The sequence below is a fragment of the Pelodiscus sinensis genome, chromosome 13 (genome assembly GCF_052426305.1).
Source record: "Pelodiscus sinensis isolate ZL-2025 chromosome 13, ASM5242630v1, whole genome shotgun sequence".
NCBI classification, from domain to species: Eukaryota; Metazoa; Chordata; order Testudines; family Trionychidae; genus Pelodiscus; species Pelodiscus sinensis.
Window position 1 is genome coordinate 1,304,754 of NC_143064.1, and position 18,087 is coordinate 1,322,840.

At 50.2% G+C, this 18,087-nt stretch overlaps 1 protein-coding gene across 3 annotated transcripts in view; it reads left to right on the top strand.

The window, feature by feature from the left end:
- TEX11 (testis expressed 11) overlaps positions 1–18,087 on the top strand; it is a 213,286-nt gene that overhangs the window by 34,831 nt on the left and 160,368 nt on the right. For all 3 annotated transcript variants that reach the window (XM_075917648.2, XM_075917646.2, XM_075917649.2), the window contains exons 5-6: positions 9,357–9,436; positions 17,935–18,015. In XM_075917648.2, coding sequence (XP_075773763.1) covers positions 9,357–9,436; positions 17,935–18,015 — 161 coding nt within the window. The remainder of the gene's footprint in view (positions 1–9,356; positions 9,437–17,934; positions 18,016–18,087) is intronic.

Consider the following 18,087-nt stretch of genomic DNA (forward strand, 5'->3'; position numbering starts at 1 on the left):
ATACGATTTTCCGTAGCGATGGGGTAGTCCTGCGATTACATCCGAGGTTCCTACCCAAGATTGTCTCCAATTTCCACGTTAATGAACCAGTCATCTTGCCAACCTTTTTCCCGAAGCCCCATGCCTCGCCACGGGACGTGGCCCTACATTCCTTGGACATCCGCAGGGCCTTAGCATTCTACATAGATCGTACTAAACCGTTCAGGCTTACGGACCATTTATTCGTCTCCCTGGCACACAGGTCAAAGGGTCAACGTCTATCTTCCCAGAGAATCTCCAATCTCGTAACCGCATGCATAGTGCAATCGTACGCAACAAGAGGGTTGCGTCCCAACCACACGCTCATTCCACTAGAGCCATGGCCACATCTACAGTGTTCCACAGAGGCGTATCTCTGAAGGACATTTGCAGAATGGTGACCTGGTCCTCTCATGGGACCTTCGCTAAGCATTATTCTATCTCTCTCTCGCATTCAGATGGGGCAGTGGCGACTGCGGTGCTCTCCACGGCAGATAAATAGGGTCTCCTTGCCCTCCTTCCGCTTTTGGCAACTACCACTACGCAGTCACCCATAGTGGAGCACCCGCGGGGACATCCCTGAAGAAGAAAGCGAAGTTACTCACCTCCGGTGCAGTAACTGTCGTTCTTCGAGGTGGTGTCCCCGCGGGTGCTTCACTACCCGCCATCCTCCCCGCTTCGGAGTCCTCTCTCTCTCTCTGCTTGTCTCTTACAGACTTCGAGGCGGTTTCGAGGAACTGGCGGCGGGGCCGGACCGCGCGACAGAGCGCGAAAGCCGCGAGCCTGCGGCATATGCGTGGTCCGGCCAGACACTGCTAACGACAAGTCTCCGTCTGTGGCGCCGGGGCAAGCCCAGCACCCATAGTGGAGCACCCGCGGGGACACCACCTCGAAGAACGACATTTACTGCACCGGAGGTGAGTAACTTCGCTTTCCTCAGCCATCCTCTTGTTAAGGATTGCAAATTACATGGCATTGTTATCTAATCACGATTTCGACAACTATTTGAAACTGTGCTAATGGACCACCTTCCAGAGACAAATAAACTGGTATTGAAAGCAATAGTTCAAGAGGGTTACGCGTCGGCCATAACAGGACTGCAAATTGCCTTAGATATGGCGGATACCTCTGCCTGAGCGGTGGCTACCGCCATAGCTATGAGAAGATCGTCATTGCTGTACTCTGTGGAAATCCCCAAAGAATTACATACCAAAGTGGAGGACCTACCATTTGACAAATTAAAAGTGCAGAGAAGATGGATGGTGTTCTTCATTCAGGGAAAGACATGCAAACTACTCTGGGTATGTATACCCCTCCATACCGCAGGAGGCAGTATCAGCCATTCCAGAGATGCTATGATGTTCACTATAGGCAGCAGCACCAACAGCGAACATTAGATCAATTGTGAGCCAAACAGGGCCCACAAAGGAGGCGCACCCAAAACAGCCATGCCCCCGTCACACCTACAAACAAGCAACAGGGTTGACTTTGTTGTCAAGAGCCCCGAACCATGCTCCATGGTCATCAGGAAACATCAAGGGCCAGCCGTATTTCATTATCATCTCAGGCCATTCTATCGCCAGTGGGCCGCCATTACTTCTGACCACTGGTCTTAGAAATTGTCTTCTCCAGATTCGCCATCCCATTCACATCCATACCCCCCACAACCGCACCCACCCCGTCCCTCTTCAAGGACTCCTGTCATGAGACTCAGCTCAAACAAAAGGTTCAGCGTCTTCTAGACATTGGAGCAGTAGAGAGGGTACTGGATGAGTTCTGGGGAAGAGGGTTTTATTCCTGCTATTTTCTTATGGTGAAGAAAACGGGAGGATGACAACCCATTCTTAACCTGCGGAAGTTAAATCGGTACCTAAGGAAGCAGTGTTTCAAAATGGTGACCCTTCCATAATTCCTGCTCTGGATAATGGAGATTGGTTTGCAGCTCTCGACCTCCAAGACGCCTATTTCTATATTACTATCCACCCGGCAATCAGGCATTTTCTCTGCTTTACAATAGGGAAGGAGCATTTTCAATATCGGGTGCTTCCTTTCGGACTATCAGCAGCACTCAGAGTATTTTCAAAAACTCTTGCAGTGGTAGCGGCACTCTTACGAAGGGAGGGAGTCTTCATTTTCCCATACCTGGATGACTGCCTTATAAAAGGCCATTCCCTTGTGGAAGCACAATGACGGCAAGGCGAATTTTCACCACAGTAGGCTTAATGATAAATGAACAGAAGTCCACAGTTATCCCATCACAAATCCCGGACTTGGCAGGCACGCGCATCGTTTCAGTGACAGCACATGCCTATTTCCCAGTTCAGAGGTTCCAGGCAATCCAGGACCTCATTACCATACTAGATACCAGTCGCACAGTCACAGTACTCACCTGCCACCAGCTAATGGGACATATGGCATCTACGGCCTATTTAATCCATCATACCAGGTTACATCTCTGCTGCCTTCAACACTGGCTGGCTTTAGTTCCCACAAAACATCAAGTCACCAGGCTGATTTCTCCATCTACCAAGGTATGTGCCTCCCTACTGTGGTGGACCAATCCGCACAACCTTTTAGCCGGGATCCCGTTTCACCATTCTTTTCCTGCCACGCATATCACAACAGATGCGTCTCTGATCATCTGGGGAGCCCATATGGGGACTATGCAGGTACAAGGCAAGTGTTCGGGAGTGGAGTTATCCCTCCACATAAATTTGCTAGAGCTCAGAGTGGTTTTCAATGCCTACAGGCATTTCCAGAGGCATATCCAGGGCAAGACTATAGGTATACTTACCGACAACATCGCCACCATGTATTATGTCAATCGCCAGGGTGGAGCACGCTCTCTATCCCTTTGTACAGAGGCGGCCTGGCTGTGGGGGACAAACCAGGCACCTCTGGCACGTTTGCTATGTGTGGCCTGTTCAAGGCTAAGCAAAGTCACAGCACTTCAGCTCTGCATCCCTCGACTTTGCCTCATCTGACGCCTAAAACACCATCGGCGCCAAAGCCAACCCCGGTACCGATGCTGAAAAGGGCATCAAGATTGGTCCCTGCACCATCTCTGAGTGTGGCACCAGAGTCAGTTTCGACACCGACAGCCCTCGCTGCACCGACTGCTGTCTCGGCACTGACCCAATCGCCAGCACCAGCAGACTCCCTGGCACTGTCTCTTTCACCGGCACCAAGCGACTCGCTGGCACTGAGTGAAATTACGGTGCCGGAACACACACCGGCACCAGATGATGTACCTCCACGTCATTCATCAGTTCCACACAACCCTACAGCACTACGCTTGGCACCAAGGGTAGAGTACAAAACGTCTGCACGACCCTCTACCCCAATTACATCTTCACCAGAGCGAATCACTGCTGCCACATGTTGAAGACCCCGGAGAATCCCTACGCCCTCTCCTACCCTGGATTGTAGTCATTCTCGCCGGAACCGCATTCTCCTTCTTAGGCGCATTCCGCACATTCCATGAGGCAATCACAAAGAGTTTATCACTCTTCGCACATCTCGCCACAACGTCTCTATCACTGGTCACCTCCACCTCCTCTATGATCCAGGGGATGATCCTGATCCCCCAGATCTCCATCGTGTTCGGGTCATTCTGGGTACTATGATTTGTATAGACGTCATTATCATAGTAGATCGCTGCGTAGCTCGCGTTACTATGACAGGACGCCTCAGCATCACCGTTACTATAGATACTACTTCCGTTCATCTACCTGACATACGTCAATATCGGATTCTCCACATTGGTCTCAAATATTGTCCACCAGGGAATATCAGTCTTTACCACCAACAACCAGACCACCCACTCCGACCGGTATCCCACCTTCTCAGCCATCTGAATCACAAGTCGAACAACAGCAGCATCCGGCACAGGATGAGCCTCAGGACCAGTCCCCCACTGACCAATCCTCTTCATCGCCCGATGATGCAGTATTCCAAGGAGACAGGTCACCATCCGACGATCTTCGACAGTTCCAAGACCTTTCCAGAAGAGTGGCAGACACACAAAAGGTACAGATTGCGGAAGTCCAGCAGAAATCCCACCATCTGCTCAGAAATTTACAGCCATCACATCAGGCCAAGGTGGCTCTCCCACTAGATGAGGCCATCCTGGAGATTGCGGACGATATATGGCAACTGCCAGCCTTGACACCAGTCACTAACAAAAACACGGACACCCATCCCCAACCGAATTCCCTGGTTGTTGATGCAGCCTAACAAAGAACCAAGGGCTCACAACAAAGACCTAATGTGCCGGACAAAGACATGAAGCAATTAGACCTCTTTGGACGAAAGATTTACTTGTCTCCTACTCTGTATGGCCAACTATTCTGCATTATTAAGTAATCTTAGCTTTGGTAACTACTCAAAGCTAGTACCTCTGTTGGAGCATCTACCTGTGTGACGGGCCGGGCCGTGTCTGGGCACAGCTTAGGGCGTCCGCTCAGGGCGAATTGCTCAAATCCGGGGCTCTTTACAGTCCCCCTGACTGGCGACCTCTCCAAACAGGCCACAAACCAGTCTCACAGAGCGCTTCAGCAGCCTGCCTGAAGCCTCCCGAGCAAAACCCCTTCGACACCCCAGCAATATCCGTGCCCCAGATGGCCCCGGGCCTATACACAGGTGGGGGGTCCTAGCACCCAATCCCACCTACCCCGAACAAGTTCTGTCCGGTTCCAAGAAACCAGCCACAGATCCCTGGTCAATTTACCCTCTGGACCTTACCCACAAATCACGCTGGGCCAATCCTTTAGAATCTATATCTAAAGGTTTATTATTACAGGAAAGAAAAGCATGAGAGTAAGGTTATTAAAGTACAGTACGTTACGTGCACCGAATCTCCCAGTTCTCGATGCAGGCTCTAGCAGAGATGTTGCAGCTGCTGGTTTAAAAGTTCTTATTGCACATCCTACGATCAGGATGGGTTCACAGGTCTTCCGGGCTCTTCAATCCCTGCAGTGCTGCCTCTGGGATGAAGTGCTGAGCTGAGAACAAAATGGCATCGACCACATGGCCTCTTTTATTCCCTTCCTGGCCTCTTCTTGTATGCAGCAAGTCACCTGGTCAGAGGCCAATCTCTATGTTTCCTGCTGGCTGCCCTCAGGTGACAAATCCCATTCTTTGGGTGTGTCCATAGCCTATTGAGAGTCATTGTTCCACAGGGCTTTGCTACTCAGCCTGTCCATAGCCATGCTTAACCACATTCACAGAAATATTCAGCTTCCACACAGATTACAGATTCCTACCTACACACATAGACATTATATACTCACATAAATAGTGTACATAAGATTAACAAACAATAAGCTCCCATTCAATACCCCACATGGCTCCCCCCATACCAATTTCTGGGGCCAACACCCCCACCTAGGGGTGCAGCAGCGATCTGGCTGCTTCCCTCCAATTCAGCAACGTGACAACCTGATAGTAAGCGTGAGGTCCTTAAAGCAGTAGTCCAAGAAGGCTATGCAGCTTCCAGAACAGCTTTTCATATAGCCTTGGACACAGTGGACACTGCAGTGCGTACCACAGCCACATCCGTGGTTATGTGCAGGGCATCATGGCTGTAGCAGGTGGCCGTTCCAAAGGACCTCCTATCCAAAGTTCAGGATCTGCCCTTCGATAGGCAGAATCTTTTCTCGGACAAAACTGATCAGGTTCTTTACTCGGGTAAAGACTCGAGAACTACACTCAAGACTCTAGGGTTGTATATACCTCCTTTCCATCGTGAGAGGTATACTTCCTATCAGAGGCAAAGACCGTTCACCTTTCAACCATCCTAATGCAGGCAGCAGGACCAACAACGTAACCGGCAGCGCCAACAGAGATGAAGACCTCAGCCAAAACCATCTGGCCGTCTAAATACCAGACAGCAAGTTTGACACTCCTGTCACAGGACTATGGACCATTCCGCTCAGCAACCATCCCAATACTACAAATGCGCTGTTCCATCATCGTCTGAGACCCTTCCAACACCGATGGTCTCTCATCACCACCGACAGATGGGTGCTGGGACATACCATCCCATTCGTCTCTCTACCTCCTCCCACCCCCACCCCCACCCCGTCCCTTTTCAGGGACCCATCTCATGAGCCTCTACTACAACAAGAGGTAATTCGCCTTCTGGCCATTGGAGCAATAGAGACAGTCCCAAAAGAGTTCAGAGGCAGGGGTTTTTACTCACGGAGAAAAAATTGGAGGTGGGGGTGGGGGGTGGTGGCTGGTTCTCGACTGGTTCACGTCCCTCGATCTACAGGATGCGTATTTTCATGTGGCAATATACCCGGCCCAGAGACGATTTCTACGATTCCAATTAGGCGCAGACCATTTCCAATACAGGGTCCTGCCCTTCGGTCTCTCATTGGCTCCCAGGGTTTTCTCCAAGACTCTGGCAGTAGTTACAGCTTACCTGCGTTGTCTGGGCATAATGATATTCCCTTACCTAGACGATTGTTTAATCAGAGCTCCTTCAGCAGCAGAGACCCTTCACGTGACAAATGTCACAAAAATGGTTTTTGAGGCCTTGGGCTTGATCCTCAACATTCTGAAATCGGCCATGACGCCCCACCAGTCAGTACAGTTCACAGGTGCTCATCTCGACTCGACCAGGACACGTGCCCTCTTACTGACAACCAGGTTTCAAACAATACAAGATCTTATACAAACTATTACCACCAGTCCCAAACCATCTATACTTCAATTTCTTCAGCTTATGGGACACATGGCGGCCACAACGTACGTCGTCGAACAATTGAGACTACACTTCCGTTGTCTCCAGCACTGGATAGCAGCAGTATGCACTCCAAATGCTAGAGATGTCCACAGAAGGGTGACAATTCCTCCTTACATCAGAGACCCACTAGCTTGGTGGACTGTTCCCAAAAATCTGTTGTCGGGCATCCCCTTTCATCATCAACAACCGACAATACAACTAACCACCGATGGATCGCTGCTAGGGTGGGGCGCACACCTGAAACACGATCAAGCGCAGGGGCTTTGGTCTTCCGCGGAGTTGCTGATGCACATCAATCTCCTAGAAGTGCAGGCGGTGCGCAACACCTGTCGAGGCTTCCTTCCGAAGATTCACGGTCAAGTCATTCGAATTCTTACTGACAATATGACAATGGTACATTATATAAACAGGCAGGGCAGAGCCCGATCCCAGTCGCTTTGCGCTGAGGCGATACGTTTGTGGAACTGGTATATCCAGCACAAAATCTCCCTCATTGCCGAATACTTACCCGGTCAACAGAACACCATGGCCTATGCACTGAGCAGACTTTTTCCATGAAACACGAGTGGGAGCTGCACCCGGACATGCACTCAACCATATTCCATTCTTGGGGCTTTCCAACGGTAGACCTGTTTGCCACACGTACGAGCGCCAAATGTCCCCAATAGTGCTTGAGAGCAGGGATCGGACAGGGTTCTAAAGGAGACGCTTTCCTATGCTACTGGAGCCATCATCTACTATATGTGTTCCCTCCCACACCTCTCATTCCCAAAGTTCTAGGAAAGATACTCATGGACAGAGCCACTGTAATCTTGATAGCTCCCTTCTGGCCAAGACAAACGTGACTTCCTTACCTTTATTGAATGTCGGATCGTTCTCCGTATCCTCTGCTCAGGAGACACGACCTACTCTCCCAGAACAACCAGCTCTTGTTCCATCCTCAAATCCACCTTCTGGTGTTGATGGCCTGGTACCTGGTTGGTTCCCACAAACAGAGATGATTTGCTCACAAGAGGTCAAACACATCCTACTGCACAGTAGAAAATTATCCACAAGATCCTCTTACCTTCATAAATGGGCACGGTTCTCTGCGTGGTGTTCACTGACATGTTTAGACCCATACTCTGCTCCCATCCACCGGATTCTGGATTACTTTGTGCATCTCAGAGACTCTTCTCTCATCTGTGCTTCCGTTAGGGTGCAAATTGCCGCAATCACCGCTTTCCGCCACTCTGTGGATGGATAGTCTGTTTTTTCTCTCCCAATGACAAAGCGATTCATGAAGGGCATGACTAACCTTTTTCCACATTGCACACAACCAGCACAACTGTGGGATCCAGAGCTAGTTCTTAATGCTCTGACATGTAAGCCCTTTGAGTCACTAGCCACGTGTGATTTACGTTTCCTTACGATTAAAGTTACCTTCCTACTTGCTATAACCTTGCGAGAAGAGTTGGTGAATTGGCCGCCTTATCAGCTACTCCTCCATACACAGTGTTCACCGATCAGGAAGTCATTTTAGGCCCTCAGCCCACTTTCCTCCCAAAAGTGAACTCGTGGTTCCACATTAACAAACCGATAGTACTTCCCACCTTTTATCCCAAGCCCCATACCTCGGCAGAACAAACACGTCTACACACTCTTGACGTCAGATGTGCGTTGGCCTTTTACATAGAAAGGACTAGACCCTTTCAGAAGGCAAATACGCTTTTAGTGTCTATGGCTGAATGTTCTATGGGCCACCCATTGTCAGCACAGTGCATTTTTGTCAGTCCTAGTGAACTGCATAAAGAAATGCTATATCTTACAAAATAGACCGCTATTACAAAAACCGAGAGCCCATTCAACATCTGCAATGGCCGTATCAACTGCATTTCTGAAAGGCGTGCTGCTAAAAGACATCTGCAGGGCTGCTACATGGTCCTCACGCTTCGCTTTTACCAGACATTATGCCATCCTCAACCTTCACATACCAGATGAGGCACTGGTGACAGCGATGCTGTCCACGGTTGCGGCAAGATAGCTCCAAACCCTCCTCTGTCACAGGGGCTACTGCTGCGAATTCACATACAGTGGAGCACTCACGGGACACTGCTTGAAGAAGAAGTAGTTACTCACCCTGTGCAGTAACGATGGTTCTTCGAGATGCGTGTCCCGTGGGTGCTCTACGACCCGCCCTCCTCCCCTCTTTGGAGTTTCTTATTTATGTCTTTCGGACCAAGAGGATCAGGAGGAACTGGCAGGAGCCGGACCGCACGCACACAAACGGCGTGAAAAGGCATGAGCCGTGCTTTGCGCATGCGCGGTCCGGCAGACTACAGCTAGAAAAGTTCTCCGATCTGCAGCACCAGGACAAGCCCGACGCCTGCAGTGAAGCACCCATGGGATACGCATCTCGAAGAACCATCGTTACTGCACAGGGTGAGTAACTTCTTCTTACCTAAGAAATGATTTTTTTCTCATTGCATCAGTTAGTGAAGTAGCTTCTCTGTTGTTTTCATAATCTGACTTTGGAGTTGGAGTTAAGGTCTGAAAAGAATAGGGGAAGTGGCCCATCCTTATGTATGTGTGCATTGTTTTCTTGCAGTGCGACATGTTTCCTGCAGGCTAGCATGCCTGTGTGAAAGCAGTGATCCTCCAGAGGAGATAGTGCGAAGGCAGATTTTGGTAAGTCTAGCTAAATGGTGAGAATGCAGATGCAGTATGGTGGTTTCCAAGGGAAATGATGGAAAGGTACTTTCAAATGATAGTGTAATTCAGGAAAGTGAGTGAATTGTATTTGAGGGATATATCCGTTAAAGTTGGTCCTGTGTTAATAAAATTGCAGCTGGTTAAGCTATTATAGTTAGGAGTTTCTCAGCAAAAGCATTATAAACCTTGACTTCCATAGCAAACCTGCATAAAGAAAGCTTAGTCCATGCTGAGAATATGAGTTCCTGAGGTTTCCCACATAGAAATTAACTGCAATAGCTCTGCCTTACCCAACCAATAAAAATATCGTGTAAGAAGTAAATTACAGCTTCAGTACTTAATGGACAAGAGTATATCCTGTTGTGATAAGTGGATATTGTACTCATTTTTATAGTTGAGCTAATAAAGTAAGTTCATAAAATGCCGCAGTAACTTGTAACAGCAAATGTTGATGGGAAAAGTGCAAAAATGAGACAGACTGAATTAGTCCAAGCAAAAAGACCTACTGATATAACTCAAGGACTATGTTAAGATCATGCTTGGTAAACAGGAAAAACGTGGAACTGGAAATCAGTAAACCAAAATTGGGGTTTCAGACACTAAGCCTAATTGATGGACAAAACAAGAACTATTGTTCTTCGCATTACAGTTCATGTGCCTTCCAACAGCTGTGTGTGTGTGCCATGTGCGCAGGGGCGGCCCGTGAGCCTAGGCGAGCTAGGCAGTTGCCTAGGGCGCTGCTGCCCCGGGTGCCCGATGATGATGTCATTGGGCGCCAGGGGCGCCCTGTGATGATGTCATGGCCATTGATGGCCATGCAGGCAAGGGTGGCGACTCCACCGCCCCGCCTAGGGCGCCAGCTGCTGCAGCCGGCCTCGGGCCACTCCTGCATGTGTGCAGTCATTGTAATGTTTTTATCCTACTGATATCTGTTCAGTTAGCTGTGGACCGCCTTCAAGTAGTGCCTCAGTGGCAGTCTATATAGACCACTGCTGACCTGCTGCTTATTTGGTTCCTTCTTATCACTCATGATGGTCATTAGAACAACTCTGTTCTCTTGCTTTGCAAGTGTCTCTTCGTTACTCTAGTATCATGAATAATTATAGTTTTTACAGGTTGAACCTCTGTAAACCGGGACTCTCTGGTCCAGCAACATCTGTGGTCCAGCAGGACCAGGGATATTCCAGGACCAGAGAGTTCCAGTGGAAGGCTGAAGGCTGGGCTTCCTGCAGCTGGGCTGCCAGGTGTGCTAGGTACAACCCAATGGGACTACCTGGCTGGGCCAGGAGCCCAGCATACTGCAGTGATGCTGCTCGGAGGGGCCAGGAGCCTTGCGCGTCCAGGAGTCGGCACAATTCAGCGGGGTGGCCTGGCCTGCCACAGTAGGGCTGCTTGGCACATCCAGGAGTCCAGTGCACAGGGAGCTGGGCTGCCTGGCTTAGCAGGGAAGGTGGGGGGAGGACTGGCAGAGCAGCGGGGCTGGCAGGGGAATCGGGGGGTGGGGATGGTGGCCAGAAGGCTGGTGGTCTGTCCAGGTCTGGGGGGGCTGGTAACATGGAGGACTAGATGTAACCTCCATTGGTCCGGCAAAATCTCTCATCCGGGACTAGTCAGGTCCCGAGGGTGCCAGATCAGGGAAGTCCAGCTTGTAGTTAAGTTTCATTTTAGGGAGTCCTCCCTATCTTATTCCCCCTAACTGTGGTATGTCTTACTCTCAGGGCTTTAAATCCTATGAGAGCTGTGGAAATGTCTGGCTAAAGGTGATCTGCTTGTGGTGTGCCATAAGTGCTTGGGAGAGGGCCATCAAACCAACAAGTGCCCCATTTGCAGGAGCTTTAGACCTTGAACAAAGAAGGAATCATAGAATCATAGGACTGGAAGGGACCTCGAGAGGTCATCGAGTCCAGCCCCCCGCCCTCAAGGCAGGACCAAGCTCCGTCTACACCATCCCTGACAGATGTCTATCTAACCTGTTCTTAAATATCTCCAGAGAGGGAGATTCCACCACCTCCCTTGGCAATTTATTCCAATATTTGACCACCCTGACAGTTAGGAATTTTTTCCTAATGTCCAAGGAGCCAGACTGTCACCTCAACCTACTTTTTATGGAAGTTGCTCTTTGGCCATAGCTAGCATCGGAATTGGCTATGGTAATAGCGGTGTGCAGTGCTCTGGTTTTAGTGTGGGATTCTTCGGCATCAAAGATGCTCCTTCTACCAGCACCTCTCCCTAACACACAAGGTGGGGTTGAGTGTGTGGCACCGCTCCCAGACTCTGGTGCCATGTGAGAAAAAGAAGGCAGATAGGAGGTCAGTCTTCTACCAAGACACCACAGAGAGACAATAGTGGGGTGCAACCAGTGCTCTGAGACTCTCATACTAGGGAGCTGCTGGAGGAGGATGGTGACCTCCTATTGACAACTGACATATTTGAGGTAGCATGGGTCCTTATAGCCATGACGGCACAGTCTCTGGCCTAATGAGAGGAGCTGGTCAAAGCGGCAGTGCAAGCACTGGCACCAGTGACGGCACCACCAATTATGATGGCATCACTGACAGTACCAGCACTGCCCCCTTTTACCGTCACAGCATCAGAGACGGCACCACCGCTGATAAAGCACAAAGGCAAATTGATGATGCTATGATGAGGCTCTCCATTGCTGTGGTATCATTCGTTGGGATCCACACCCCTGTGGTCTAGCATGGAGTATTCTTTGGTCTCCAGGGCTGAATCTTTAGTCTCATTCCACAGTTGTTACAGATCTTGGTCCTGGCACCATAGGTCACAGGATATGCCAGTGTCAATGGTTTCCTGGCCCCCACAGTAGCAGGGTCTAGTTCAACTGACCTTTTGGATCCCTTGGGCTTATCAGGCTGAAGGGTAGGGCTTCAGAGCAGCATTGGTGGTGTGTGCACTGTGTGCACTTTGGCCACCTTGGTACCATGTCAGACCCCCGATTACTACCATAGTCCTTCACAGGTCGTGGACACCGGGTCTGCTTCAGGGACTGCACCTATTGAGCCACTATCCCAGAATATACCTTTGCCACAATCCACTTCTCACAGTGCGGTCATGCCTGAGCTACTGTCCAGAGAGCCTGAAGGACAGGAGGACCTTGTACTAAGAGCTTTGTCATTGTCATCACCAGATGAGGCAGTGGCAGGCATCTCCACCACTACATTCCCTACTATGGACAATAAGGCCTACCAGGTTCTTTAATGGGTGGCCCAAAATTTCCACCTTTAAGCAGATGAAGTGGTGGAAGACTGACACAATTCCAGCCCCAGAGGGTCCTTCAAGGCTGGCTCTGCCACTCATAAAAATGATACAGGCCAACACAAAGATGCTCTGATAGACACCAGCCTTCATATTTCGGATGGCTCGGGGTAGAAAGGAAGTATTTTGTTTCTTAAAAAGGAACACCTTTTCATGCAGCTTCAATCAGGGATGCTAGTAGACAGTGTGGCGAATTACAAGGAGCAGCAAAGGTCAGCCCAGGCCCACTCCCAAGTCCAAAGATGCAAAGAAATGGGATCTGTTTGGGTATGTCTACACTACAGCGTTAATTCGAGTTATCTTAATTTGAAATAGTTTATCCGAATTAAGCTAATTCTAATTAATGTGTCTACACACACAGTGCAGTTCGAATTAGTGTTTTGCTAACTTTAAATACTGCTTCCACACTGAGTGGACACTGAATCAGATTTAAGGCTGGCCGGAACCAGGTCAGGGGTAGGGCATCAGGTCAGGAGTGTCTTTGTGTGACTGTTGCCTGAGACTATCTGAGGCTTGTGCTTAAAGGGGGGGGACACCCAACCTCCCCCCTTCCTCCCCTGGGCAGCCGGTTCCCAGGTGTCTCTACTTGCTTGCCTGCGTCGCTGAGAACAGCAAAGCATTTGTGTCTGAGTGCTCTGGTTGCCCTCACTCGGAGCATCATAACACTCTGCAACATGGAGCCAGAGCTGCCTCTGGGCACTCTGGTGCTTCTCATGAACATGTTGTTGTGAGCCTGGATGCACTTTCTGCAGGCTGCCATCCGGGAGGTCCATCGGGGGCTGTCAGTATCCAGGAGGCCCTGCGACAGAGCTTCCACCCTGAGGAGCACTCAGAGCCTCCCTGGTATGCTCCACTGGAGGCTTGTGCCTCATTCCTCCCTCATGTCCTTCCACTTACCCCTCCTCCCAGCCCCGCTTCCTGATGTCAAATAAAATACACATATTGTCATGAACACAACCTCTCTTTATTTAACTAAAGTGGCGGGGGAGGGGATGAAACTCTGGTGAGACTGGAGAAAGTAGGCAGGAGAGGGGAAGAAAGAGGATGGGAGAGGGGAGGGGGAAACCTGGGAGGAGGGAGCTGGAAGGGGGAAGCAAGGGGAAGAAGGGGGAGGTGGAAGCTCAGGGTTGGGTGTCTCGCCAGACCACCTTGATTTTCATGTGAACCTGCTCCTGGGATCTCATGTGGCCTTTGGTGGCCAGGTTGGCAGCTATCCTGCCATAGATGGCCACGTTCCTCCGTCTAGTATGGAGATCATGGACATTGGGGGATCCCCTCCCCAAACCTGAGTAAGATCCACCCTGATCTCCGCCCTGGACCAGGAAGGTTCCCACCTTCTCTGGGCCCTGGCAGGCTCCAGGGAGCTGGCAGACTACTCCTGGGGAGCAGTGGAGGGCTGGCTGCCAGTGGCTTGCTGGCTCATGTTTTGGGGCCACTGGGTCAGGGGCAGTGACTGCGGGCTCTGGGCCGGCAGGCTTGGAGCTGACACAGGCACTGTGGCCAGAGTCTACCCCTTTAAGGGTTCCGGGGAGGGTGGGGGAGGGAGAGGAATGTTCTTGCTTGAGGCTGGAGTGGCCACTAGGGCACCCTGGAAAGGCTGGAGGCCCCCTATTTCGAAATAAGTGTCTACACAGCACTTATTTCGAATTAGCTAATTCGAGTTTGGTGTTACTTCTTGTAGAATGAGGTTTACCAAATTCAAATTAAGTGCCCATGTAGACATTATTAAAGTTAATTCGAAATAACAGCTGTTATTTCGAATTTAACTTTGATGTGTAGACATACCCTTTGAATGTAAAATCTGTGCCAGGAGGACTTCCTGTTGGTTGGTCACTTGTAGTTGCAGTCGTCAGCTGCTGGCACCTTCAATTCCTGCAGTGCGTTAGCAAAATTCCAGGAATTGATTCCTTGGACTCCAGTCCAGAGTTCTCAGTATTCCTTGAGGAGGCAAGACAGTGTCAAGACCATCTCTACAGGCTGCTTTGGACTCTGCGGTCCAGACCATGACTACAGCGATCACTAGGAATACAGCATGCGGACGGGGGCTGTAAGTTGAGGCAGGGGTTGGGGTGGGGGTGTGGGTGTGGGTGAGGGTGAGGACTCTGGGGTGTGCAGGGATGAAGGGTTTGGGATGCAAGAGGTAGCTCCGGGTTTGGGGAGGATCCCAGGCCTGGGGTTTGGATGCACAGATTCTGAGCTGCAAGTTCAAAGCAGGAGGGGGTACAGGCTCTGGACTGGGGCTGTGATATTTGGGGTATGGCCTGGGCTTTGGAGTTCAAGAGGTGGCTTTGTGTTGGGAGGGCTAAAGGTGATGTGTGTGGGGAGGAGGGTTGAGGCTCTGGCTTACCCTGGGTGGCTTTTGGTCAGCAGTGCTGTGCCCCAGAAGCACCCAGCAGGTACAGCTCCTGGGGGTGGGATGGAGTATGAGGCTGTACACTGTGAGCACTGAGGATGTGATAGTGTACGTGGTTAAATGGATAACTGATGAGCCTGGGCTCACTGATTAGCCTTCATTGTTACATGCAAGGGCCTGCCCCCCTTTGCTGCCTTTGTATAACAGGCAGCAGCACAGCAGGGTCGGGAGCATGTGGGAGCTGGTGCAGGGAGCAGCATGTAGGTTAAGGGGCAGATGGCTCCGTGGGGAGCCGGTGCTCACAGGGAGCTGTGGCTCCTGTGCTGCTGCCTCTGAGGAGCAGCACGAGGGGAGGGGTAGACATCTCCATGAGAGCTGCCTTTCCCCCTGCGTGTGAATGTTTAACTGCTGAAAATTTCAGTGGTTACATGTTTCCAAACCCCCCCACTCTTTAACATCCCTAAGTGTGTGCTGCTCTTGCCTGCATGGTGAAGGTAGAGAATGGTTCGCCACGGTCCCCCACCTAGGCGCTGAACCTACTGTGCTGTCCGCTCCCTCGCTGGCCCCAGCACAGAACAGCCATGAGTGCAGCAGCTTTAAGTTGGGTAGGGGTGCCTTCCTGTTACCTCCAGCTGCTTCCTGCTGGGGCCAGTGGGATGGGTGCGTACCTGCTGACTGCAGCAGCTTTCGGGGCTTGGAGATTAAAAAAATACATGTATTAATGGAGATTTCCTAGTACTGGAAGGGACCTTGAAAGCTCATCGAGTTCAGTCCCCTGTCTTCATAGCAGGACCAAGTACCATACCTGACAAATTTTTGCCCCAAATCCCTAAATGGCCTCACAACCCTGGGTTTAGAAGGCCAATGCTCAAACCACTGAGCTATCCCTTCCCCTGCAACCCTGAGCTCCTAGGTGGGGCTTAATAGCAACTTCATGACTGCACAGCTTAGAGGGAACTTAAGTGGCTAGCACTATCAGTACAGGTAAGGATGTTAACTAACGACTAATTTACTAGTCAAGTAGTTGATGGAATTTCCATTGACTACTTGACTAGTCTATAGGCACTTCTGCATTCCTCCTTTGCTATGTACCAGAGCCCCTGCTGGGGCCACTGGGTCAGGGGCAGTGACTGCGGGCTGCTGGGGCTCTGGTACATTTTAAAGGAGGAATGCAGAATTCCGCATGCAGCCCTGGGGCCAGCGGGAAGTCCAACTGACTCCTGGCTCTAGGGTGCTTACCCTTTGAGAGGCACAAGAGCCCTAGCAGTCCTGATTGTGCTGCGATTGCGGACAGGGGCTGCTCCAGCTGGGTCTGCTGCGGCTGAAGGCAGGGTTCAGGCAGCAGGGCCGATTAACAGGTTACCTTGTAAGCAGGCCAATAAGTCACCTGTTTACCAGGGAACCGGTTAACCTTTTGCATCCCTATCCAGAAGATATGTGGGTTATACGGCCTCTGGCGAGGAGGGGTTTACCTAGGTAATTCCTGGCTGGAAGCCACCAGAGCGCTCAGGCAGGCTCCCAGCCTGCCGGTAGCCACAAACCACTCAAAGCAGTCAGCTGCTGTGGCCATGAGCCTCTCTGTGCTGCATGCCTCTTGCGGGGGAGGAGGGATGGCGGGAAGATTTTGCGTGCTGCCCTTGCCCCTACCATAATCATTACAGCTTCCATTGGCCTTCCCCTGCTCCTCCTGCAAGGGGCACATGGCACAGAGAGGCACATGACCCTCGCAGCCAACTGCTCTGAGCAACCTGGGGCTTTGGCAGGATAGTTTCGCTAACTGCACTTGCGCACCTAGATTTTGTGGGGTTTGCTCATTGAATTCTAGTGTTGCTTTGATTTGATACAGAGGGAGTACAGAGCTCTCATAGTCAATGCTGTGTGCACTTAGAATGCATCTCACGTCATGTGCACTTGCTTTATGTCAGGGCTACTCAACATGCGTCCCGCGACCCATTTGTTTGCAGCCCATGGTGTGGTTTGGGTTTAGGCGGGGCTCAACACAACCTGCGGGTGGAACCCAAAACAAAAAAGTAGTCAATATAATGGGCTTCTGTTGATATGTGTTTTAGTAGTTAAATTCCTGGACTGTCATTGCTCATTAACAGTGCTATCATATGGGTGGAAATCGGGTAATCTTGCATTGTATTAATATCAGCAGAACTGACTTAAATGGGGCCTGTGTGTGGTGTAGTCTTGCCTTAATCTTTGTATTCATGCCTGTCAGTGTGAAAGAAGCTATTTGCATAAATTTGCATATATATTTGCAGCCACATTTAAGTTGTGGCTCTCGGCATGTGCTGTGAGTATCATTGTGGCCCCCAGGACTTCCAAGGTTGAGTAGCCCTGCTTTATGTGCATGTCACTTCAGTAATACTGGTAGGAAAAAAACTATATAGACAGAAAACAGCAGAATCTGGCAACCCTGCGCATGGGCAATGGTAAACAGAAATGTCTTGGGAGTGACATAGAGAACCTTGATGGGCTGCATGTAGCCCTCAGGCTGCAGGTTGCCCACCATTGGTACAGACTCATACCTTTGTCAGTGGGGTCTCTGTGTCATAATTCCAAACTTAGTTTAAAACTGCTCATTGTTGGACAGTGACAGCATTATGTTAACAATTTGATGGTTTGCACTCATATATTCCATTTAAATTAACACAACAGGACTTACAGATCTTATACTACATCAGAACGCACTCAAATAGTTGAGCCACTTGTCATACAAATTTTAAGGTTTGAAATTTTCTCTATTGTCTAAGATACATGCATCAACATGAGATCCATCATTGAATAGTTTGAAAATGGTTGAATAGTCACAAAACACATGTTTTTTTTTCTGCTTCAGATGACTATGAAGACTGGAAAAGGGTGGGTGGATGCTGGAAGAGCTGCCCTTGCTGACGGATTTCTTGTGATTGCCATAAATGTAAGTTTTTGGTTAGGTGCAGTCTCCTACAGACACTATTACTAGCAAGTGCTACAGTTGAGTAACAGCTCT